The sequence below is a fragment of the Triticum aestivum genome, chromosome 4B (genome assembly GCF_018294505.1).
Source record: "Triticum aestivum cultivar Chinese Spring chromosome 4B, IWGSC CS RefSeq v2.1, whole genome shotgun sequence".
In the NCBI taxonomy this organism is placed as follows: Eukaryota; Viridiplantae; Streptophyta; class Magnoliopsida; order Poales; family Poaceae; genus Triticum; species Triticum aestivum.
Window position 1 is genome coordinate 453,848,621 of NC_057804.1, and position 26,292 is coordinate 453,874,912.

A 26,292-nucleotide genomic window follows, 5' to 3' on the forward strand; every position below is an offset into this window, starting at 1 on the left:
TGGTCTTTTCCTACCAATCTATATTCCCCTAGGAGCATGCGCGTAGTACTTCGTTTCGATAACTAATAATTTTTTGCAATAAGTATGTGAGTTCTTTATGACTAATGTTGAATCCATGGATTATACACACTCTCACCCTTCCACCATTGCTAGTCTCTCTAGTACCGCGTAACTTTCGCCGGTACAATACACCCACCATATATCTTCCTCAAAACAGCCGCCATACCTACCTATTATGGCATTTCCATAGCCATTCCAAGATATATTGCCATGCAACTTTCCACCGTTCCGTTTATTATGACACGCTCCATCATTGTCATATTGTCTTGCATGATCATGTAGTTGACATCGTATTTGTGGCAAAGCCACCGTTCATAATTTTTCATACATGTCACTCTTGAATCATTGCACATCCTGGTACACCGCCGGAGGCATTCACATAGAGTCGTATTTTGTTCTAAGTATTGAGTTGTAATTCTTGAGTTGTAAGTAAATAAAAGTGTGATGATCTTCATTATTAGAGCATTGTCCAAGTGAGGAAAGGATGGTGGATACTATGATTCCCCCACAAGTCGGGATGGGACTCTGGACTAAAAAAAGAGGCCATAAAAAAAGAGAAAAGGCCCAAATAAAAAAAATAAAAAAATTAGAGAAAAAGAGAGAAGGGCCAATGCTACTATCCTTTTACCACACTTGTGCTTCAAAGTAGCACCATGATCTTCATGATAGAGAGTCTCCTATGTTGTCACCTTCATATACTAGTGGGAATTTTTCATTATAGGACTTGGCTTGCATATTCCAATGATGGGCTTCCTCAAAAGTACCCTAGGTCTTCGTGAGCAAGCAAGTTGGATGCACACCCACTTAGTTTCTTTTGTTGAGCTTTCAAACACTTATAGCTCTAGTGCATCCGTTGCATGGAAATCCCTACTCACTCACATTAATATCTATTGATGGGCATCTCCATAGCCCGTTGATATGCCTGGTTGATGTGAGACTATCTTCTCCTTTTTGTCTTCTCCACAACCACCATTCTATTCCACCTATAGTGCTATGTCCATGGCTCACGCTCATGTATTGCGTGAAGATTGAAAAAGTTTGAGAACATCAAAAGTATGAAACAATTGCTTGGCTTGTCATAAGGGTTGTGCATGATTAAATACTTTGTGTGATGAAGATAGAGCATAACCAGACTATATGATTTTGTAGGGATAGCTTTCTTTGGCCATGTTATTTTGAGAAGACTTGATTCATTTGTTAGTATGCTTGAAGTATTATTATTTTTATGTCAATATTAAACTTTTGTCTTGAATCTTTCGGATCTGAACATTCATGCCACAATAAAGGAAGGTGTTGTCACCATGTGCATATTGGAGTCAAGCAAGGATGATCAATGAACTACTATCTACCTTCAATTGGTATCTACTACATCCTTCCAATGATATCTCGGTAACAAGTATCTATTCATGCTTTCTCCTCTTGCATTCAACCTTGTGTAGGTTGCATCTTGGCATGATATTCATTTCATATCTTGTGATACTTGTTTCCTTTCTCAAAGCATCCCAACGATCATCTCTTGTTACTAGTTGTGATGCCTTTGATGGATGTGTGTTTGGACTTCATTTATATACAATAAGACCATATCTAGCCAAGTGCTATGCTTTCAAGCAAATATCTTATTGGTATATTTATGACTTCCTTGTGGATATCTTGTTCCTTCATGTTGTAACTATTTCGGGTGTACATCCTTCTTTGTAGATATATATATATATATATATCATCATGATTTCGTCTACATAGAACCTTATACACTTGAGAGAAATTACATCTCTAGTTGATATCTTTTCTTTCACGTCCACCTTGTCTTTCTTATGTTATTTCTTTGGTGGCTCCGTGAAAGCTTTTGCCTTGAGTGCGTGTCCTCTATCGTTGCATCTTGTTGCACTCTTGTGTGGTGAAGATTATTTTCCTCTTGCTTATCTTTATGAGTTTTTTGCCATCTTAATTGGTATCCCTCGTCTTGATGAGCCTCCCCTCGTCTATCTTCACCACGGGTTGTCACAAGCATAGGTTCTCTTTTGCTTATTAGTAAGCTTGTGAACCCATTTGCCAGTTGTGTGTGGGAATGATAGGCCTTGCACCGTGTGCCTCATTCTTTCAAGACTATGTTGATGCTTAATGCTCATCCTAATCTTAGTCTTCTCAAGTGCTTCGCCATGACTCACACACATCATTTTGGTTGAGCCTATTCTTAAGTTGCCTCTTTTACATGTTGCTCAACCATGTGCTTGTTGCAAGCGCTAGGCTTTGTTTCCTATATGCTCACTTGCACTGGATGTGAGTTTCTATTGATTTTGGGGGAGCTATGATCCTATTTTGTGCACTTTGTATTCAAATACAAAAATTCTTATGTGTGCACAAATCATGGGGAGCTTCTCTAGTTTCTTTAGAACACTCCTTTGCGCTTTTCATAATATCTTTATTCTTGTGGCATGTAGGATCATTGGTCTAGTTGGTTCAATTGATATCCGTTGATTGCTTGCTTCAATTGGTATCTTCTGATTGCTTGTGTATCTCTTTGTTATGTCTTTGTGGCATATCTTTTTGTTGCAATCTTTGGGCATCAATATAGTTTGTCTTCCTCCAAGTATTGGAAGTTGGGTATGTGTATTGCATTCCACTCTCTTGTTGAGAAATACACAATTTATGGAGGACCACAATTTATATTGGCCTTCTTAGATTTTCGCCCATTTTGGCAATCGATGCCAATGGGGGAGAAGTTTCAGAGAGTTTTGTGGAGAAGTTTAGAGAGTTATCTCTTCTTACTTTGTTTTTGTTCCTTAGCATTTGCATCTCATTCGCATGCACTATTAGTTGTTGCATTGCATGGTGATGCATAATTCCTTATATAAACTCTCTTGAAAGTGATTGTCATCAATTACCAAAATGGGGGAGATTGAAAGAACATGTGGTGCCCCCATGTTTGGTTTTGGTAATTGATGACAATCTCTATGGACTAATGATTGTATTGAGTTGTGTTTGAAGGATTTGTCCATAGGCTTTTCTTGAAGTCCATGTGTTGGTTTCAAGGAGTTTTTGAGTTGACCAAGGTGCTATTAAGGAATTATCCAAAGATTGGTCATGCGAGTGTTGAGCTTATTGCAAGCATGTCTTGAAGAAGAAGGTTGTGTGATCATTCATGTTTACCTTCAAGACATCATCCAAATGAAGAGAGTTGCAAAGATTCAAGGTTGATCAAGACTAAGTCAAGAGTGAATCAAGTTGATCAACTCACAAAGCGTAGAAGATGTACCGAGAGGGATCAAGTGATCCCATGGTATGGTAAGCATTGTCCATTACACTTTATGTACTAACCCATGGTCTATGTGAGAGTTTTATGTGGGGTTAGGTACGTATCCATGGGCTTGCGTCAAGAGGAAGATATCATACAACCCATGGAAAGGATGACATCAAGTGGTGATCGTCATCAAGATTGCCGTGTGCAAGTTCAAGTGGAGCATCACGAAGAGATCAAGTGCTTGAATCTTGCCATCCATTTGGTGTCAATGGACTTGTGAAGATGTGCTGAAGAGTGGCTCGCCCATAGTGAACTATGGGGGAGCAATCATCTAGTCTTCATCGAGCCAACGCAATCAAGAAAGGTGGTCCAACTTAAGGGAGTCAAGATCGTCTTCATCTAGCTCAAGTGTACCATGTGCAAGGCAAAGGTTTTCCCTTGATAGGTTTTCTATTTTACCGGTCTTGTGGTGGTAGTTGGGAGACCGAGTTATAGGATCGTTTGCCGTACTATCAAGGGGGGCTCTCAAGTTGGTAGGTTGATCGTATCGTTAGTAGAGAGCTCAAACCATTGCATCCTTGCATCATGTTTCTTGGTTCTTGTTTGGTTATCTTTGTGAGTCTTAGAGCTTATGGTCATCTTGATGACAAGCTTGAGTTCATCGAAAACGGAGTTCGCATGCGTCTTCTAAGATGTTTTCGGTGTTGGAGGTTTTACCGGTCTTATCCGATGAAGGGTTCTCACCATTTTCTTATGGGACTTTTCTCATTTGCTTATTCTTGATATTTCTATCAATATTGTGTTAGCCCATGTCGTTAGCTTTCCAACAAACTTGGTTTCGTTGAATTCGGAGTCCGTTTGCAAAAGTTGTGGTTGTTTTGGTAAAGGCTGCAGCGGTACTACCGCGACTAGAGCGGATGTAATTTTTTACTGCCGCTCCAGAGCGGTACTACCGCTGCTCCTGAGCGGTAGTACCGCTCCAGAGCAGTACTACCGTGGCTCCTAAGCGGTAGTACCGCCTCGGACCAAAATCTCGTGTTTTCTCTCTCGTTTGGGCTGTTTTGACCATGCTAAGCGGTAGTACCGCTCCTCCAAGCAGTAGTACCGCTTGTGCACGACGTGAGCACATAACAATTGGATTCGAGAGGTCCTATAAAAGGGGGTCTTCTTCCCCAATGAACCTAATCATTTGAGCTCGTGTTCTTCCCCCATTGTTGACCTTCTTCGAGCTTTCTAACTCTCAATCCCTCCATGGATTCTTGCTAGTTCTTGAGGGAAAAGAGAGAGGAGATCTAGATCCACGTTTCCACCAATCACTTTCTCCTCTAAGTGAGGGGAACCCCTTGGATCTAGATCTTGGAGTTCTTCATGTTCTTCTTTCGTTCTTCCTCTCATTTTCCTCCCTAGCATTAGTTGCTTTGGTGGGATTTGGGAGAGAAGGACTTGGGCACTCCGTGTGCCCTTGCCATTGCATTTGGTGCATCGGTTTGAGTTCTCCACGGTGATACGTGGAAGTGAAGTTTGAGAAGCGTATTACTCTTGGGTGTTTGGGCACCCTAGAGCTTGTTCCTCTTGAGTGCCTTGGTGCCCTAGACTGTTGGTGGTGCTCGGAGCTCAATCATTGTGGTGTAAAGCTCCAGGCAAGCGTCGGGGTCTCCAATTAGGTTGTGGAGATCGCCCCGAGCAATTTGACGGGTACCGGTGACCGCCCCCAAGGGTTGCCAAAGTGTACGGGTTCGATGACCGCCCCCAAGGGTCGCCATTTGTACGGGTTCGGTGACCGCCCTCAAGGGTCCCTTAGTGGAATCACGGCATCTTGCATTGTGCGAGGGCGTGAGGAGATTACGGTGGCCCTAGTGGCTTCTTGGGGAGCATTGTGCCTCCACACCGCTCCAAACGGAGATTAGCATCCGCAAGGGTGTGAACTTCGGGATACATCATCGTCTCCGCGTGCCTCGGTTATCTCTTATCCGAGTCCTTTACTTATGCACTTTACTTTGTGATAGCCATATTGTTCTTTGTCATATATCTTGCTATCACATAGTTGATTATCTTGCTTAGCATAAGTTGTTGGTGCACATAGGTGAGCCTAGTTGTTTTAGATTTTGTGCTTGACAAATTAACCGCTAGGTTTATTCCGCATTTGTTCAAGCCTAAACCGTAATTATTTTAAAGCGCCTATTCACCCCCCCTCTAGGCGACATCCTCGATCTTTCAGGATGCTTGATACGTCTCCAACGTATCTATATTTTTTGATTGTTCCATGCTATTATATTATCTGTTTTGGATGTTTAATGGGCCTTAATATGCCCTTTTATATTATTTTTGGGACTAACCTATTAACTGGGGGGCCAGTGCCAATTTCTGTTCTTTTGCCTATTTTAGAGTTTTGCAAAAAAGGAAAACCAAACGGAATAAAGCCTTCGCGAAGATCTTTCTTGGACCGAAAGCAAACCAGAAGACTTGGAGTTGAAGTCAGAAACACCACGAGGTGTCCACAAGGCAGGAGGGTGCGCCCACGAGGGAAGGGCGCCCCCCTCATGGGTCCCTCGTAGGTCCACCGACGTACTTCTTTCGCCTATATATACTCTTATACCCTAGAAACATCGGGGGGAGTCACGAAAAAACACTTTTCCACCGTCGCAACCTTCTGTACCCGTGAGATCCCATCTTGGCGCCTTTTTTGGCGATCTGCCAGAGGGGGAATCGATCACGGAAGGCTTCTACATCAACACCATTGCCTCTCCGATGAAGCGTGAGTAGTTTACCACATCTCATTTACTATTTTGCAATCTTTACTTTCCAATCTATACAACAAAAATACCAAAAATATTTACTTTATTATCTCTATTAGATCTCACTTTTGCGAGTGACAGTGAAGGGATTGACAACCCCTCTATCGCGTTGGTTGCAAGATTTTTGAATGTTTGTGCAGGTATTCGGTGACTTGTGCGTCGTCTCCTACTGAATTGATACCTTGGTTCTCAAAACTAAGGGAAATACTTACGCTACTTTGCTGCATCACCCTTTCCTCTTCAAGGGAAAAACCAACGCAAGCTCAAGAGGTAGCAGGGATCAATAACCTGATTGGGTTGCAGCCACACAAGGATGATGCGGCCACACACAAGTCCAAGCTTTGGCCCTACTGCACGGAGAAGGTTTCTGCCACCACGGGAAAGAAGACCTATGAGTTGTGCCCTTTTCTAGATATCATGCATCACATCTTTCGAAACACTCTTTTCCCTCGCATTGGGAATCTAGATCAGGTTCACTCTTACCTCGTGGATATGCTACTCATTTTCCAAAAGGAGAATATCACGTGGTAGGTATTGGATGTTTCTCATGTCATGTGGTCTGAACTTCACCCTGTTGTGATGGAGCGCAAGTGTCCTATCTATGGGCCCTATCTGATGCTACTCATTGAGAACACATGGGCCTCTACTTTTCCAGATGAGATGTTTGTGACTGGTGATTTGACTTCACGTGACGTTATTCAACTGAGGCAGAAAGATAACTGGGGTACTTCTGCTACTTCTGGGAGGAGGCTCCTGAGGATGAGCCTAAGGGCGGTGACGAGCCTGACTATGAGCCTTCCTAAGAGAAGCCATATTGGGCTAAGAAGCTCAAGAAGAAGATGAAGAAATTGTTCTCTCTTGAGGCACAGGGTTAGTACAAGGCCCACGTGGCACAGAACAATGCCCATAGTTGCGACATGGCAATCATTAGGCACCTTGGCTTGGAGGCAGCTAGCGGTTCTAAGGACAAGATCACTTTGAGAGGAGGAGTGGGTGTCGAAGAACTACAAGTGGAAAGATTCAGATGATGATCAGCCAGCTGGAGCAGAGGAGCCTAATGGTCACGAGGAGGAGAACGACGATGTCGACATGGAGTGCTGCTACCACCTAGGACCATAGTAGTGCTCGTTGCCCTTTTGGTGTCTCGATGCCAAAGAGGGAGAGAGTATAGGGATTTGCTGACTCACGAGTGCGTCTTATTTGACTTTGCTTCTTTCTTCGCTCGTGAACTCATTTATCGCTTGCTTTCATTTACGTTTGGTTTGTGCGTTGTGAGACACGGAGACCTTATCCATATGGTGTGAGACATATGCTATCGTATCTCTATTTTTATTTCAAGTACTATATTAGCTTCTAAGTTTATGTTATCTTGTGCCTTTATCTTTATGCTCACATGCTACCACTTGCATCCATGCTTATCTGGTTAATTATGTTGATGCAAGTGTTGTCATGTCTATAAAATATAGGGGAGTGTTGATCCTAGTGTGTGTGTGCTTTGCATTCCAAAAGCATACCTAAATAGTGCGCACATCTAGGGGGAGTCCGTCTATATTTTGTAGATGTTGGGTTTGCTTATTATCTCTTTATATCCTTTGTGCAAATCTCGTGTTTTTATCAATTCACCAAAAAGGGGGAGATTGTTAGGGCATATTTCCCCCTTAGTGGTTTTGGTGGTTGATGACAATGTATTTGCGGATTAATCATGTGCATTGAGCATTTCAGATATTCTATCATATGGCATAAGATGATTCTAGCCCCTCGGAGTTGTAAAGTGAAGACGGTTATTTTTCCTGCATTTCTTTTTCGGTGAACTTGAGTCGTAGGAAAACCATACTGTCAAGAGGGGGTCCGCATCAGAAAGGTTTGGTGGAATCATCACATACACACCTTCATTTGCACCCACTTCCATTCCCGCACCTGTGGAGTTCATCCTCTGTTCTTTTGTGAACTGGTCCTGAGGCAGCGGTAGTACGACGCGGGCAAGCGGCAGTACCGCTTGTGCGGTACAACCGCTGATCTAGCTCCGTGCATACTACCGTTTATTCATTGTGTTCTGTTGTCTCTTCACGCTCAACGATAGTTGAGCGAAACTAGAGCAATAGTACCCCTTTGTGGTACTTCCGTCTCTACTACCGCCCCACCTCCGCTGGTCTCGTTGTAGCTCAGAACCATAGGCGGAAGTGGAGCGGTAGTAGCGCGGTAGTACCGCTTTCAAGCGGCACTACCATCCATTTACTACCGCTGCCACTACTGATTATTATTTGCTCTTTGGACTATTTTGCCTCTGTGTGGCAATAGGGCGGCAATACGACTGCAGTTTTACTCCCCCTACTACCGCTTGTTCCTATCTAATGCACCCTAAGCGGTAGTACTACTAGGGTGAGCGGTAGTACCTACCGCTCCGACAACACTACCGTCTCGGGGCACTCTGCCCATGCACTTAGATCAAGAACTACCGCCTGAGCGGTAGTACCGCTTGTGTGTGGGCTGAGTGCAAGAAAACGGTTGGATTTCTTCCAACTATAAATAGGGGGTCTTCTTCCCTAAGAAGACTAACCTCTTTCTTCCCCAAACTCCATTGTTGCTCAAAGCTCCATTTTCGCCCGATCTCTCTCCCTAGCCAACCAATCTTGTTGATTTTCTAGGGTTTGGTTGAGAGGACCCCAATCTACACTTCCACCAAGAGATATTCGATCCCCCCCCACTAATCCCTTGAGAATCTTGTTATTCTTGGGTGTTTGAGCATCCTAGACGGAAGAGGTCAGCTCGGAGCCACAATCCATTGTGGTGAAACTTCATGGTGGTGTTGGGAGCCTCCCATTAAGTTGTGGAGATTGCCCCGACCGTGTTTGTAAAGGTTCGGTTGCCGCCTTCAAGGGCACCACTAGTGGAATCACGGCATCTTGCATTCTGCAAGGGCATGAGGGGAATACGGTGGCCCTACTGGCTTCTTGGGGAGCATTGTGTCTCCACGCCGATCCAATGGAGACATACTTCCCAAGGGAAGGAACTTAGATAACACATTCTCGTCTTCTCGGCTCCCCTTGTGGTTATCTCTTACCTTTACTTTGTGCAAGCTTGTATTGTGTTGTATCCTTTTCTTGTTTGTGTTGTGGTTGTTGTTAGCATCACATAGGTTGTTCACGTAGTTGCATATCTAGACAACCTATTTGTTGCTTAAACTAATTTGTTAAGAAAAGCTAAATATTGCTAGTTGCCTATTCACCCCCCCCCCCTCTAGTCAACTATATCGTTCCTTTCAGTGGTCTTATATCGGTTGACGTACAAGAATCAACCTTCGATTACGGGTATCCTTAGCAACGCGGTTAGTGATGAGTAGGCATAGTTGCGTACGACGACCTTGTAGCAAAGATCATCATACACCTGACAATGTGACACATCATTTTTTTAAATAGGGCAAGTCGCCTCATGGAAGCATGACCTACGACCAACTAGAGTGGTACCAGATTCACAGAACACTTAGAGTATCGCCGCATTTGGAGTCCCATGACACCCGACTAGTCCGGGCCCTCGAAGGTCCCTCAAACTCAAGTCTTGACCTCCCTAACTCTCATGAGAGAGCTAGTAGAGGAGAGTGACGCTCCTCTTCAGCTTATTCAAGCAGGGAGTACATAATTTTACATGCCCCCGGCCGCGCGGGGGGGGGGGGGGGGCTTATATACATAGGGGTCCTTAACAAATTACCAATGCTAACCATAAAGTAAGTAAGGAGGTGGGAGGGTAAAACTACATATCTTCTCGTCCTTTGGCACATATGCCTATAATTGGGCTAGGAGTTGCATTCTAGCCCACTAAGGAGAGAATCCCTACACTATTTGGAAGCCTCCTTGGTTCGGCTTGGGCTTCTTTGACATATTATTTTGTGTGACCTTCTCCCTTTGACTTGTTAACCATGAAATCTTACTTGGATTTTGATTAATCGGTGGCCTACTTGAATTCATGAGGGAAGGCTTAGACCATTGTTGACTCGCCTCGATTCTTGTTAACTTCTTATGTGGCATGGCATGTGGGATAGAGGGTGGGATCTTGAATGGGATTAGAGCCTCTACTGTTTTTTTTGCTATTATAGATTGACAATTTTGGCTTGTTTCACAAATCAGAGTGTTTAATGAAAGTTCATGGATATATACGTAAAATATATTTAAATTTTGTTTAAAATTATTTGGAACTTTTAACTATAATTTTTGAATTTTTAAAACTTCGATGGGCTTTCAAGCACGGGATCCAAATGTCTGCATTGCAAAATCTTCTTCTTGAAGACTCCACACTGTAACTTCAATTTTTTCATAAAAACATATGATTATTTGCTCTGTGCGCAAAATTCACAACTGAGTTTCTACACAATTTTTTTGTGAAATAAGCACAATTTCACGGAAGTTTACAAAAAAAAAAAACAGTCTACCTGTTCTCTAGGCTTTTCCGTAATTCTTAGGAGCTTAAGAATGTGATTTTGCTAAGTTTAAAAAATATATATGTCCTTGTGTACCAGGTTCCTATTTCCCAGGGCTGGTTGAATCTATCCATCAACCCATGATACCATCATATCAAACCAAAAACAGGCGCGAGCACACCAATTGATTTGCTGACCTTGAAAGGTAAGCATTTGTGTTTTTTCGCTAACCAGCAAATCATTGCCGTAATCCGCCCGAAGATTCCCCAAAGATAATTCGTTAGGTGTAAAGCTTTGAGCCAAGGCTTGCTATGCGTGTACGGCAACCAACGCTACGCACAATGTAGAATTGTGATTTTTGCAAATGACGAACTATGGGGTTGCTTCTATGTTGCACTTTCTTGCTCGAGCTACAGTTCAGCAAGAACTTCCATAGAAAAGGGTTTAAATCCAACCGCAAACAAGGGGGTGTTCGGAATCTCTCCCGTATGCTAACTCTGCTCCGCGCGAGGAACACAGTCTGAGCCGCTCCCAGCAATTGTGCTGGCGCTCCGTCCGCTCCGGGAGCTGCTGTTGCGGAGTGAAGAGTATCCAAACAGGGCTTAATTATAAGCAAACTTTTTTTTAATACCCGAGAAAAAAAAGCAGTTTTTTAGAATTCTGAAGAACATTCACCAACTATTCTGGAGAACATTTCAAAAGTCGTGACACCTCTTGAATAAGTTATATTTCAAGGAAAAAGCCGAAGAACAGCTGTCCTTTTGGTATATAGAAAATGGACATATAAAGTACAAGCATTCCATAAGAAAATGCAACTTGATAAGAATGGGATTGCATCATTCTGATAGTGCTCAACTTCTGCACTAGTCACCCTTGAATGTCGACGTACTTGCATTTTGCCAAATTGTTTGGGGGTCCGCTTTCGGCAACGTCGGTCAAGGCAACTGACGCGCTTGTGAAGAATGTGGTAAGGGCTCCGGAGAAGAGTAAGATGAGACCCGTGGCAGGATGGTTTATTTCTTTTTCCCGAATATGCATGAGTGTGCATATCATATATTAAAAAAAGGCAAAAGAATGCCTCCATCATAGTTACGAGCGATTTAAAGTCACTCTACTCCTCATGCCTATCCCACCTCGCTACCCGACTAAAGAAAGGGTTTGCATCCCCTTTTAGTAGGCCTGCCGACAACCACACTAAGCCCTCTAGCCTAATTTTACGTAGCAGCACCTCACACAAAGGTTGGGCACCGTCAAAGACAATAGCATTCATGTGCTTCCATAGTTCCCACATTGTTAGTCCTAGGATGGTACGCAGTATTGCAGATCCTTCATGCTCATGTTGTTCGGTCCTCGTTTGCTGCTTGACCAAGGTGCAAGGTTGTCCTATTGTGCCGGCACCCAGTCCGACCGCCCCAGGGCCTCGCATATCACAGTCTAGACCGTCCTAGCAAAGACGCACGTGAGTAGTAGATGGTTGATTGTTTCCTACTCCTGGCCGCAAAAGGGGCACGCGTCCTGTTGCGGTAGCCCTCGCCTTGCTACGCGATCCGACGTCCAGCATCTATCTCGTAGAGAAAGCCAAGTGAAGAACTTGCATTGTGATGGCGCACGTGATTTCCATGTTAGATCCGCCGTGGGTGCCACTTCTCTCGCCCAGAACTTGGCCGCATATGCTGAGCGAACCGAGAACTGACCGTTGGTCTCCCAGGACCATGAAATTTCATCATGCATGTTCTCCGTAGCTTCCCAAGTGATGGTTTATTTCAGCCACTCAAGGGTTGTTTCTCTTTTTTTTAACACGGTACATAGTCGGTCATACATATGTACATACACTCACATGAATACATGCGCACACACTAGTCTTATGAGCATCTTCGAAAGACTAAGCGAGCACATCATTTTGAGATTGATGGAGTCATCACAAACGGCTCAGTAGTCCAGAAACATTATTAAAAAGTCTGAAATAATTCAGAAAAATACGAGCACCAATGTCAAGTTTAAGACTTGAACCTTAGTGAGTTGGTTCCATAACCCTGGTGGGTTGTTGCCTCGTTAACACCGTGGTATTTGTTTTGTACCATCTGGCTTTTTCATGTCGCGTCGTTACTTTTCTTTTCTCATGTTGCGTTGTTTACTTCTTTTATCTCAACGTTGGGATGTCACTATGTTGACCATGTTGTCTCGCTGTCTTTTAGGGCTTGTTTGGAGTCCTTCGCTGAACAGCTCCTTAGATGGAAGTAATCTGCGTGCGGTGTTTATGTTTTCTGTTGGTTCCTTCGAAAATCCAGCCCTTGTGCAAAGGTTTTGACCTGGTTAGCTTATAAACTCAGCCATTCTATTTTCTTTAAGAAAATGCAGGACACTAACCATTTCTAAATTCTTAAAAAATAAACACAACCTACATACGTTCACAAAATTATGCCCTGGGCTACCACACGGCAAACGACTGCCAAAAAAACGGCTTACACTATGGATGGAGGGAGTACTTAATAAGCCTCAGAAGTTCAAATCATGCACTTGTAATCAGAAGTTCTCTGCAGTAACTCTACCAGAAATGGCAGTCTTATCGACCCAGTGAGACTACAGTTGACAATACATTGATGTCTAAGTACATCAGCATCTCGAAAGATAAGATACTCAAGCAGTACATAAAATTATATTCTACATCACATATATATCTCCATGCCAAGTATCTTGGAGGACTGGCAGAGGGGACAGAAGCTCAGCTTGCTCTCGCACTCTTTGCACAGGCAAAGATGCCGGCAGGGCAGCAAGAGCATGCACGCCTCGCTTGATTTACAGACCCTGCAGGCCGTCAAATCCTTGGGGTGATTGTTCTCCTTGGGCATCAGCTGCAGATTGACAGCGCCGCCGTTGCAGCAGGATGCTGTATCGTCTACCTCACTGTCGCCACAGCCTTCTTTGAAGTCCTTGCTCTGATGGGCACATACCTGCTCCAGGTTGTACTTGAGTGCGCTGATCATGCTCTCGTTGTACTTAGCTCGTTGCTGCCACGCACCAACTTCCCCTGCCATTTGTTTAATCTGGTCCTCGAGTTCCAGGTTCCTTTTGTTGATGTTCTGCACTTCTGACTCTTTATCGCGTATTTTTCGGAGGATCTTGTCTTCAACAGAGGCCAGCGCTTCAAACTGCTTTGCCTGAACTTTCTCCAATATAGACTGCCTCATGCGCTCACTCTGCCAGTTAAACCATTTTTGTCAGGAAAACTACAATACTTTCAAGCATCAAAGCAAGATTTCTTTTTAAAAGTACAGATTGTGATGATACCAGGGATGACGTTCGACCCAAACCCTACTATGCATAGTCCTAACTAGAAACAAATTCTGAGTGGTAGAACTGAATGCTACTTGTTTAACAGCGCTGGCAATACTTGCTTAGCCCTCACTCGGTTCAAGTGTATCTTTTCTTTTGATGTTCCACTAACTCTTTTGCTGTCTCTCGTTTCTTTTGAAAAAATGGAAAGGTTTCTTATTATCATGGAATAAATGAATTCGTACAACTATTATTTAATTCGCGAGGTGTGATTGCTCACGGGTCAGACCACCAGAAAAACTTTTATTTTGACATCGATCATATAGCTGTCAACGGAAAGTCGGCAACTCAACTGAGAACATGTGACAAAAGCTTCTCTTCCTTGTTTAGTTTACATATAATAAGCCCATACCCTCTCTTTCTCCTTTTCTGTCCACTTTGATAATAAAAATATCATGTGGTAGCAAAATAAAAGCAAGCTCTAGGTTCCTATTATTAGCAATTACTCCCTCTGTAAACTAATTTAAGATGTTTTAGATCACTACTTTAGTAATCTAAAGCGTCTTATATTAGTTTACAGAGGGAGTATTTCATAAAATAACTTAATAATAGAGTTTTATAAGAGCCAAGAAGTGAAGAAACTCAATGCTGATAAAAAATGTAATTTATTATTAAATGGATAATCTGACCAGTATTAAAGGACGAAAATTGAGATAAAACAACACAAGTTTGTCCCATCAACTGAAAGAGAGGGTCTAGGAACACATCTACTGCTCAAACGACCTTGGTTTCAATAGTTATTTCATCGAATGAAATTTGTCTTGCGGTTTCAATAGTTATTTCATCAATAGTTATTTCATCGAATGAAATATCAGGTGCACATGTGTAGTGGAGGTGGTGGTGGGTTAGCCCCACACCAGGAAGTTACTATGGACTGCACCAGCATATTAATGCTTGAGGACCCAAATGTAGTAACTATGGGGTGATCCTTTTCGGTAAAGCGAGGATGAAAACCCAAGAGCTGTGTCACATGTGTAGACCCCTCCCGCATGGTGGTGCGGGGGATGAGGTTCGGTGAGTTTTGGGACCTTGGATCATGTTCCATGCCAACATCCAAGCACTTCATCCCTGGACCACATCTACTGCACATCAGGTTTGATCTGGTCCAGGAGCAATTAGGGAAAGTGGATGCAAGACTGGGGGAGCATAAGATGAGGGAATTTCTTTGGTATCCATCTAACAAAACTGACACAAATAAGACAAGTGGTTACTAAGAGGCAACGGCAGAATCTACACTAGTGGCAATCATTAAAGTTTACATGGATCCAAATCTGGCTACAGAACATCATTGTGTTAATTACTCTCTGACCAAGTTATTGAAAAGGTAAAACTGGGCCTCCAACAGGCAACAGCTAAGAATGCAGGAGGAAGTAAGTGGAATTTCATGTTGAATCATCCATAGTTCCTGGAGGCTGTAGTCCAAGTCTATCAGATGTTTGCTTGGCCTGTGAATGCATGGGTCGGCATGGTCCGATAGATCATTCTCCCTCTTGTTAAGAGCAACTCTAGCAAATCCGCTATATCCTCGCCGGCCCGTATAATTCCGGCGGTTTTACAGTTTCCCGCATTTTTTCAACCCGAACAGGTCCGCTAAAAGTCCACCGGCCCATAAAATTTTTACAGGCGGCCCGCAAATCCGCCCGTCCGCCGCTATATGTACGGGGTCGGGGGCTTTTTAGGGTTCGCGTCCTCGATAAGCTCCGCCGCAATCCGCCCCCTCCGTCATCTCCTTTCTTTTCTCAGGCGAGCAATTAGCCACACATTTCTTTCCCTTTCTTGCGGATCCATGGCCGGTGGTGCTCGCGGGCGTGACGGCCGTGGCGGGTCACCGCCGCGCAAGCTCGCCCGGCACAACGCGGAGGCCGGCAGCTCCAGCTGGTCCGTCGTCGAGCCGTGGCGTTCCAAGCAGGCGCGCGAACGGGGCCACCTCTCCCGCAGCGGTGGGCGGAGCACGTGGGCCGGCTTTAACGAGCTCTACGAGGTTCTTTTCCCGCACACCAAGAGGTGCCGGGAGGCGAATGCGGAGCTCCTCGCCGCGGAGCAAGCGGCAGCGGTCGGAGAAGAAGGCGCCGCCGCAAAGGAAGACCACGCCTACGCCCACGCTTGCCGCAAGTCGGCGGAGAAGTTCTACCTCAGCCTCGATGGTTGAGCCGGCAACCCAGAGTTTCGAATACTTAAACTTAAAGGAAGGGCGGTCAGAACAAAGCAAGGGATGACACTTTCAATGCGCGAAATCCGTTTTGAGGTTTAATTTGTAGTTTCATCTATGTTTTAGCTAGGTACGAACTCCGGTTTTGTTGGAACTTTGTAGCGCGAATCTGGTTTTTAAATTTGCAGTATGAACTTTAGCGGATCTGTTCTGCCGGGACCTTCGAGTTTCCACAAAATCATTTTAGGGTAAAACGATTTTGCAGTACCGATTTATACAGGATCTGCTAGAGTTGCTCTAATGATGAGCACCAGCAATGCCTGCAGAAGATACACCAGCAGCAGATGCCACCTCACACGTGGAACTTAGTTAAAAAGGCGTGCCTAGTCGATAGCAAAACTCCTACCGCTTAATTGCGCTTAAGCATGCACTTTGGTCAGAAAAGTGCAAGGCGGTGGCAAAACAGCCAATTAAACCCTATCGTTTTTTTTAATTTGTGTGGAACCATGTATGCACGACTCCCATTGCCTCCTCCGACCTGTATTCAGGTCTGCTCCATCTGCTCAGTTCGGTAAAACTGCAAATTAAGACAAGGGCTTCTGTTTTGCTCGGAGTATTGGTATCTGTTAGGTTCCTGGGGACTGATCCCAAGCTGCGGACAGTGATCATTTACTCACCGTAGCTGAGTGTTCAGATCTCATCTGGGATTCCAATGTTGGACTAGGATTCAGATGGTCGAGTACATTGCTGCTAGTGTGGTGTAACGGAGCCAACCGAAAGGCAAATGGAAGAGGAGTTTGAGATTTTGGTGGTGTTTAATTGAACCACAAGATTTGGGTGGTACCAATGATATTTACCCAGTTTTATCTTCATTAATATTTCACCTTTCTTATGTTTAAGACTCACAAGATTTATTTAAACGGCATACCATGAACATTCACTCATGAGAGCTACCGGTAATCCAGAATTGCCACATGTCTTAGTAAGAAAATAAGAAACCTCCAACATTAGAAAAGTGAAGTGAAGAAACTATCTATATGTGCCCTTCACCTGCAGAGACTATATTGACCTGACAAAGTGAACGCTTCGCTAATTACCCCTACAAACCTTCGTCAGCTGATGAAAAGACCGCATGTAAAGCATAGAATGGATTGCACAACTCAAATCGCCGAAAGGAACAGGTTCGAGAGCGCGTGACCTGGGCCCTGATGAATCGGTCCATATCAGCATCTAGGCGCTGGACCTCACGGGAGATGTCGTCGTCCAGCATCGGCAGCAGGAGCAGCGGCGAATCGCCCGAGGAGTTCCCTGCGCCAGCGCCGCCGCCGCCATGGCGCCGGTCCTCCAGAGAGAGAGCCAGGCCCGTCGACACCGCCGAGCCCGTCTGCAGGAAATCGATAGACGACATCTGCGAGTTCTCCCCCAGCAGCTCCTGCTCCCTCGGCTGCCTCCACCCCATACCCGCCGCAGCCGTCAGCCCCGCCGCGTCCACTACTAGATAGAACACAGCAAAATCCAATCCCTCGAAAATCAGCGTCAATTCAATTGGATTTTCAAATGACGAAGGGGGAGATTCGCGGGGGAAAAGCTTACTCTGTGGCTGCCCGGCCTGGTCCGGGAAAGCGGGCGGCGCGTTGAAGAAGGCGAGAGGCGCCGGGATCTGTCCATCGACCGGCACCGGCAGCGCGTTCCTGCCGAAATTTCACGGGCATTAGGAAGGCGATTTTAGCGCGACTCCTCTTACCGCAGGAAAACAGACGGAGAAATGGCACGGAGCCGGAATTGAGATGGGGCACCTGAAGGAGAGAGGCGCCGGCTGCTGCTGCTGCTGCTGCGGTGGCGGCGCCGCGGGGTGGGGCTGCTGGAGGTGGTGGTGGGAGAAGAAGGCCATGGCGAGAGAGGAAGGTGCGCGAGAGGGGAAAGGGGGCAGGTCGCCTCGTCGGAAAGGGAGGAGAGAGAAGGCGGAATTGGGCTCTGTACTGAGTGCTGGCAAATAGTGTGATTTGGGTTTACTTCAAGTAGATGTGCGGTTGACATGTGGGGTCATGAACCTTGGAGCCCACATGTCAGTTGGATATTTCTGCGTTCCCCGTGCTTCATTAGATTTTGAGATGCATTTTGTTCTAAAGCCCTTCATATTGTTCCTAAATCTACTCTTCTCCCTCAATATACACACACACCCACACAAGTTATTGCCTTGCATTTCGTATTGTCAAAAAAATATTTTTGCCTTGCATTCATGAAGACGAGATTTACAGGATTCAATGAAAGTAAAATCAAAGAGAAAAACAAAGTGTGACGCAGATGCATTTTCGTACAAAAAGCCCAACATGCACAAAGAGAAATAATAAAGCATGGCGCAGAATTTTACCTTTTTTGATTCATGTGTTTTAGAGGAGGACGTGATAGAATATATATGAAACATGATTTTGCTTTCATTTGAAATGCTATAGTAGACCAAAGGTGTTTCATCGAATCACTTCATGGCTATTAGTGCAATACTCTACAGAAAAAAGAATTTTCTTTAACCACATGAATAGAGAAAATAGATTAAGGTGACATGGATCATACCAGAAACTAAAAAAGATACTTTAAAATATTGGATGTTTCACCTAATTTCCCAAAACCTCATTCTTTTGGATTTTAAACGGTGCGCTTTGGACGAGTGGCTCTGCTATTGGTTTTGCATTTTAGAATAGATAAATAGAAAACTAATAAAATCTCAAGAAAAAAAGTTCTAGGGTTTCTTGAGAGAGGTGACTTGCATCCCCTCAAGCCACTAGCATCGCCGCAGGTTCCCTTGGCCTTTGTTGTCCACTACGGTAGGGGAACCCGGATCCAAGTATCTCATAGAGTCTTCGAGGCTGGAGTTAGGCAATATCAACGATGGAACAATTATCCCTTCGCTTTTCCATGTTGATGTCCTTCCTTGGAGTGGCGTCGATGAGTCTGAGGATGGTGTCGAACATCGGGCACTCGGTTTGGTGTGATTAGCACTTGTTCACGGCAAGCGGCTCCGATGAAGCTCAACCAGATGCGGCTCTGTTGGGAAACTTGTGAGGTTGTGGTTGGAGTTGAGATTATCCTCTGGCCCTCCTTTTGCCGACTTCTCCAGAACGACGATCTACCCAATTCACGGTCGCTAGCGTCTTCTGGTCTACATCGCTGACTTCCTGCCCAGTGCTTCTACAAGCTTATGGGTTTGAACAAGGTTACTCCGGTGAGACAGGGGCCTAGAGACGACAATGATATTTTCTCACGGTACGTCATTGATGGATGCAGAAGGACATGGTGTTGATTTGGCAAGGACTTGCATGTAATTTATTACTATTGTAAGGAGGTTCTTGTGCGGGATAATATTTAACATATGGCCTTTTTGGAAGAAAGAAAAAGACTTGCTTGGCTCACTTTACCAAAAAAACATAGGTTGATCGATAGAGTCCTATCCTGAAGCATGATATACACATTAAGACGCTAAAAAGCATGTTACTATAAATTTTAAACTCGAAATATAAATGTGTAATGTTGATCCAAATTTTCATGCAGTGTTCTTATATACAATAAAGAAGAAAAACACGACATTGTGAGGAAAATGATGACGAGAGCTTCAGACTATTCATTCAAATTTTAGACATACAACATTCAACTGAAATCCCTTCCCTATTTACTCTAAAATTGACTCTTAGTGCAACATCGACATTAAACCACTTCAACAAATACCAATTTACTAAAAAGGAAAAAAGTATCTAATCGAAATCGAAAGAAATATCTTTAATATCTTTAGGATAAAACAAAAGGGTTCGCAAATAAAAGCGCTAGTGCCACAACTAGTACATAAATTGCTAAAGCTTCCATAAAAGCAAGACTAAGCAAAAAAACTAAAAGACACATTGTTGGATTATGCCGAGAATCAATGATGTTCACTAGATCTTGGCAATTGGGGCCTACGAACAATTGTGTCCTTTTGTTAAATAACTCACCCTTAGTGAAATGATGTTTCTTTGTGGAAAGACGCATCCTTTAGTGACAAAAATATCTATTAGTGGAAAGACAGTCTCTTGGTGAAATGATCTCTCTTGTAGAAACACATACTAGAAAAGAATGAAGAAAACGCAAATGTCTAATGGAGCTCGAGCTCCATGGAGCCCTTTATTTGAAAAGTTCAAAATTTAAAATTGTAAGTTTTCTAAAAATGCTGAAAAAAATACGCATATACATATGCATGTATACTACTTCTCTGCGAAGTTTCATGACAAAAGACCTTTTAATGTGAGCTGCACAAAAATGACAAAATCACGTATTTTTAGTACATGTACTATTCACTATGACATTACACGATTCTAGTTTTTTTTGTACAAGCCACATAAAATGTATTTTGCTATAAATTTTGAACAAATCTTGTATACATCTATAAGTACTTGTGTATTTGTTTTCAGATTCTTTTTTTGAAAATTAAAAGGCCGATTTTTGAATGTTTCGAAATTTTGGGCTCCATGGAGCCTGAGAGCAAAAGATCCACTCTCTGAAAAAAGCACAGTAATTATTAGATTAACACATTACCAAATCCAGTTTATAACTTCTCGACTGATGCGACCATTGAAATTGCCTTAACTATGTGAGAAAAATACTTTACCAAAATTTAACATTTTTAATTTGTTATGGACTTCAACAACATTTAAAATTTATATTTTTTTAGGGAAACGTTTAAACTTTGCAACTCTATATTTAAAAGTGGAAACGTTTAAACTTTGCAACTCTATATTTAAAAGTGCATTTTTTATATAAATATTGCACAATAAACTTAGTAGAACAGTCTACTAATTTCCCGTAGCAAAGCATTGTAGTGACTATTGATCCCACTAGTCCAAAGTGCAATAGTGACAAAATATCAAACCTGAAGTGAAACTAACTCATCAAAAATTAAAACGAGGCACAATCCATGCAATAATTCTTTCCTCTGATTGTTGAATCATTTGAAACTGAGATGTAGAAAAGAAATCATGAATACTCTACAGGGTCTCCACAAGAAATATTTCTATGGATTAGAACGTAAAGAAATTGTAACTAATTCAACCCATCGAGACTAAGTTTTTCTGTTTTGAATTCAAAAATAAACATTTCTAATGGTTCCGTAGCCATCTATTATATTTGTATATGTTTTGCAAAAGTCATGTTTCACAGGGGTTTTCTAGGTCAGGACAAGATAAAACCTTCGCTCTTAATTTCCCAGCTTTCAACTCGACTACTTGAAAGGGTTAATGGAAATACTATGCAAGGCAAAAGTTTTTTTCGGGCCTTCTTGTTGGTCTCACTGGCACACATTGACCCCCGTTATTTTGTGGGTTGCATCTAATATTTAGAGTTTGTTTAGGTTTGGTCCGCAGCAAAACAATGCTTTGCCCCCTATAAGATGTCCAGTGAAGTGATGCTCATCAACACAATAGACGTTAAATATTTGAGCATGAGCTGTTCAAATTGAACCATTCAAGTAATACGACATACCATCACTGTTTACAAAGATATACATCTAATTTTAGCATTCATTCAAAGTTTATTGACAAGGCGATTATTCTGAATGGCCTTGGTTGCGGCTAACACAAGGATATTAATTTACACGGCAAATTCTATAGTTTCTTTGCCATGTGCTCCTTTGTCGAAGTCCAAACTTATTGTTATGGGGTTAAACTTTCTCACTTGTAAATGAGACGGAGTAGGACAGTGGTTTGCTTGCTCACAGAACCTCCTAGAACGGTTTCATTTTCAGGGCTCCTTGATTCACAAGGTTGCGCAGGAATAGGTAGGAAACGTACAAGAATAGGATGTACTGTCCACTGAAATCCTACATTGGGTAGGAAAATAGAGGATTTTTTCCAAGAAGTCCAACCTCATGCTTGTTTTCCCGTGAAAATGAACTAAGAAGTTCCTATAAGATTGGTTCCTGAGGAATGCAATCCTACGAATCAAACAACATGTAAAGGGAAAATTTCAGAGGGTGTCAATCCTGTAAAATTCCTATGCGAACCCTGTAAATCAAAGGAGGCCTCAGTTTTTCACAAGAGCGCCTGCTCTTGTTTTCAGTTGGAGGTTACAGGACTACCAGATAACCTAGGTAAATTTCACGTTGTTCCAACTATTTCCTGGCTGAATTCAACATACAGCAAACAATTCGCCAATTCCAATCTCCACGGAATTACAAAGTAGACAAACGGTATACATAGTAAATTCACATTGCACAACAGGAAGCCAGTATTAAGGATAAGATTTTGACTCCATCCAGGACAATTCAGCATGGCAAAGCGATGATGAATACAGTATGCAAATCACATCAGAAACAAGCTACAGAATATATACTGGACATGCTAGACTCTTCACGGCATCACAATGATTTTGCTCTGCTGAAATGAAATACGGAAGTTTTTCTGTCATTATAATATGTTGTTCTTTTGTTAAGATGTCATCCGCAGCAGGATCCACAAGCAGGGAGGGAACCTGAAATTAGAGAATTTGGCTTAGAAATCTCAAATCCACCATTCTGAACAAACAACAAAATCTGGAATTTTAGAAGATAGGTCTTACTCTGATCGTTTGATCGGAGGTCAGATAGTGTGCGAGGACCGCGAGGGCCACCTCCACCGCCGCCCCCACCACCATATGGACCCCCACCAGGACCTCCCCCACCAGGTCCACCATCCCACTTCTTACCACTACCATATCCTTTCTTATAGCTGTCTGTTTTCTCGATCTACAAGATAAGATGCGAGAATTATATTGTGTTTTAACTCATGGAAATATATGGGACAAAAGGCTAATTTGGCAACAATAAGATAATTCAAGCAGTTTAATTCTGATCACTTACAGAAAACATTGTGAGGAAGAACATTCTGATGAAGTTCACAATAGCCTTAAAGAAGTCGGGGATTATGCTTAGTCTCCAGATTGTCCGTTTGCCTTTCACAACACCTAGAAGATACATGAAGAAACACAAATGAGATTGATAGTCACAGTCATACTTAAATGAAAGCCTACTCACATACGGACCTAAGATCAAAAGAAGTCGTGCAATATGGCAGAAATGAATCCGAACAAATTCAACAACAGTGCAATTATATGTACTCAAGGGTGAATTATGTAACTTTGTGCATGCTAAAAAATGATCAATCAATTTCAAATACAACACTGTGAATGCTCCAAACTATATTTTGGCTTCAGCAAAAAGCCAAGGAGTGATCAAACGTGGCCAGCTGCCTTCAAAATGTCACCTCAAACTTTATTCTGTTCTTAAACAAGACATGTCTCCAGGAACTGACAAATGAAACTGCTAGCACCAAGCCACCAATTCATATGCTCTATAATAAGTGCAACAATCCAAGAAATCACCAAGAAGTGAGTATGCTCCACTTAAAATCTGAAGTTACACCAAATGAACCAGTCTTCTTTTACTCTAAAATTGATTATAATGCAAAATCTTAATAAAGCCAAGTCAATTAGTAAGTAGTAACATTATTACCATTAGACCAAACAAAATTAGCGTGTCATCACTTAGGTCTTACATGCCTAACAGATGCTTTGATCATGGACCTTTCAGCTCGCAGGGTTGAAGCTCATAATTTGTCAGAATTATTTCATGAAACAGTGTCCCTTAGGAAGATAAATTTGAGCTACACATAAATAATCTAGAAATGCCGCTGTTAGTGGTATTACCACAATGAATCACCATCCTAGCAAAGTGTGGGTGATAATACTAGTATAACTCACAAACAGTACGCAAAAGAAACTAGCAATTGTTTACCTCCTTTGGTCCATTGAACTGTGGGCAGCTACGTGTTTCACTCAAACTAATTTCTAACGTCACTTATTTTCTTCAGAGACCCACAGAATGGCACTAAGTGGCCGAGGTTCCACTACAAATTGGACTACTATGTGCACACACCAAATACAGAGACACTTACTTACGATGATTCAGTAAGGAATATCTCCATTAATCCATGAAATATCATAATAAGCTTGGACATCTCTAACACAAACTTTAAAAGATATGCCAGACATTTTTTATCTGTATGCAGCCTTCCTCTTTTTGGCAACAAATAAAGACACATTTCTATCTTAGTGAACATATAAAACAATACTGAGAACTCGGCTATTTGGAGCTAATCAACATGGAAAGAACTCATCGATTATGTGGGTTCTGGAATTGGTGCTAGTATGTAATGTAAAGGAATGCAACCACTAATGCATTAGTACCAGTCTATGGTGGCCGCCTCTATGTCCTGCTACCTGGATATTTCTCACAAAATTCCGTTTGAACAGCAACGATAGTGAAGGACTGTTCATTTGGCAAGATCCCTTGCTCAGCACACAACTGTTGGCAATCAGCCAATCTGGCTAGGTTTTTCCTTACACGTCTCAAAGCAAACATACAGTATGTGGCAGGGAAGGAATCCAAAAGATGATATTGTCCAAATGATTCCCATAAAATGCACCAGCTGTTGATGTTTTTCTAGAAAACTGGAATAGACAGACCAGCCTGCGGCGCCCGTTGCTGAACATGACCACAGGAATCATCTAGGTGAAGTATTTGACGAATCGGGCAGGAGGAACGAACTCACGAGCACGAAATCACAGATCAAAACTTCCACGGTGGATATATATAGATCATGAACAGATCTTACATGGAATCTACAGAATCGGAACACCGGATTACCTCTCTCGACGTAGGCCATGGTCGCTCTTGCGCTATCCGGATCGCCCCTTGCCGCCCTCTTCGATGGAACTTAGGATGGAATTTTGGCCCGGGGCCCGGAGAGAAGAAATAGGAGAGGGGGAGGGGCGAAGTGAGGAGGGGATTCGTGAACCTTCCTCGTCCTTCCGCGTGGGAAGACCTGACCTGACCAATGGGCTCGAGAGGGTTGCCGTGATTGCCTCGTTTATTGGCTGTTGGCTGGTGGACCCGTTGACCCGGAAACTAGGGGTCGTGTGGAGCCACCTGCCAGTGGCTTTGTAGGTTCCTTATGTCACGACCTAGAGGCGGTAAGAATTCGCCGGCGGCGAGGAAGGGGCAAAGGAAGATCTCAGAGAGATAGCAGAGAGGAGAGGAGCAAGGGGGGAGGCAGCGAGAGGAGGAAGAGGAGCATGTGGCTCATTGAAAGATCGAGGATGTCGCCTAGAGGGGGGATGAATAGGCGCTTTAAAATAATTACGGTTTAGGCTTGAACAAATGCGGAATAAACCTAACGGTTAATTTGTCAAGCACAAAACCTAAAACAACTAGGCTCACCTATGTGCACCAACAACTTATGCTAAGCAAGATAAGTAACTATGTGATAGCAAGATATATGACAAAGAACAATATGGCTATCACAAAGTAAAGTGCATAAGTAAAGGGCTCGGGTAAGAGATAACCGAGGCACGCGGAGACGACGATGTATCCCGAAGTTCACACCCTTGCGGATGCTAATCTCCCTTTGGAGCGGTGTGGAGGCACAATGCTCCCCAAGAAGCCACTAGGGCCATCGTAATCTCCTCACGCCCTCGCACAATGCAAGATGCCGTGATTCCACTAAGGGACTCTTGAGGGCGGTCACCGAACCCGTACAAATGGCGACCCTTGGGGGCGGTCACCGAACCCGTACACTTTGGCAACCTTTGGGGGCGGTCACCGGTACACGTCAAATTGCTCGGGGCGATCTCCACAACTAAATGGAGACCCCGACGCTTGCCCGGACTTTACACCACAATGATTGAGCTCCGAACACCACCAACCGTCTAGGGCGCCCAAGCACCCAAGAGGAATAAGCTCAAGGGCACCAAGTACCCAAGAGTAATAAGCTTCTCAACTTGTAACTTCCACGTATCACGTGGAGAACTCAAACCGATGCACCAAATGCAATGGCAAGGGCACACGGAGTGCCCAAGTCCTTCTCTCTCAAATCCCACCGAAGCAACTAATGCTAGGGAGGAAAATGAGAGGAAGAACAAGAAGGAGAACACCAAGAACTCCAAGATCAAGATCCAAGGGGTTCCCCTCACATAGAGGAGAAAGTGATTGGTGGAAATGTGGATCTAGATCTCCTCTCTCTTTTCCCTCAAAAACTAGCAAGAATCCATGGAGGGATTGAGAGTTAGCAAGCTCGAAGAAGGTCAACAATGGGGGAAGAACACGAGCTCAAAGGATAAGGTTCATTGGGGAAGAAGACCCCTTTATATAGTGGGGGAACCAATCCAACCGTTACCCCACTGAACAGCCACGCACAGAGCGGTACTACCGCTTGGGCAGGGCGGTACTACCGCTCTCACCCAGCGGTACTGC

General features: G+C 43.4%; 2 protein-coding genes across 3 annotated transcripts; both read right to left on the reverse strand.

Annotated features, from left to right (window-relative positions):
- Positions 1-12,978: 12,978 nt before the first annotated feature.
- Positions 12,979-17,964, reverse strand: LOC123092673 (probable BOI-related E3 ubiquitin-protein ligase 3). 2 transcript variants are annotated; one of them, XM_044514494.1, is made up of 4 exons: positions 17,783-17,964; positions 17,580-17,677; positions 17,185-17,477; positions 12,979-13,701 (listed from the first exon to the last, which is right to left on the reverse strand). In XM_044514494.1, the coding sequence occupies exons 1-4, from the start codon at positions 17,875-17,877 to the stop codon at positions 13,171-13,173; spliced, it is 1,017 nt and encodes a 338-aa protein (XP_044370429.1). In that variant the 5' UTR covers positions 17,878-17,964; the 3' UTR covers positions 12,979-13,170. The 2 variants fall into 2 exon arrangements, with proteins under 2 accessions (XP_044370429.1, XP_044370428.1); XM_044514493.1 differs by having other exon boundaries at positions 17,185-17,480; positions 17,783-17,961.
- Positions 17,965-22,139: 4,175 nt separating this feature from the next.
- Positions 22,140-25,104, reverse strand: LOC123092674 (selenoprotein K homolog). The gene is made up of 4 exons (XM_044514495.1): positions 24,688-25,104; positions 22,843-22,946; positions 22,563-22,728; positions 22,140-22,475 (listed from the first exon to the last, which is right to left on the reverse strand). Exons 1-4 carry the CDS (start codon positions 24,704-24,706, stop codon positions 22,441-22,443), a joined length of 324 nt encoding a protein of 107 aa, XP_044370430.1. The 5' UTR covers positions 24,707-25,104; the 3' UTR covers positions 22,140-22,440.
- Positions 25,105-26,292: the final 1,188 nt, after the last annotated feature.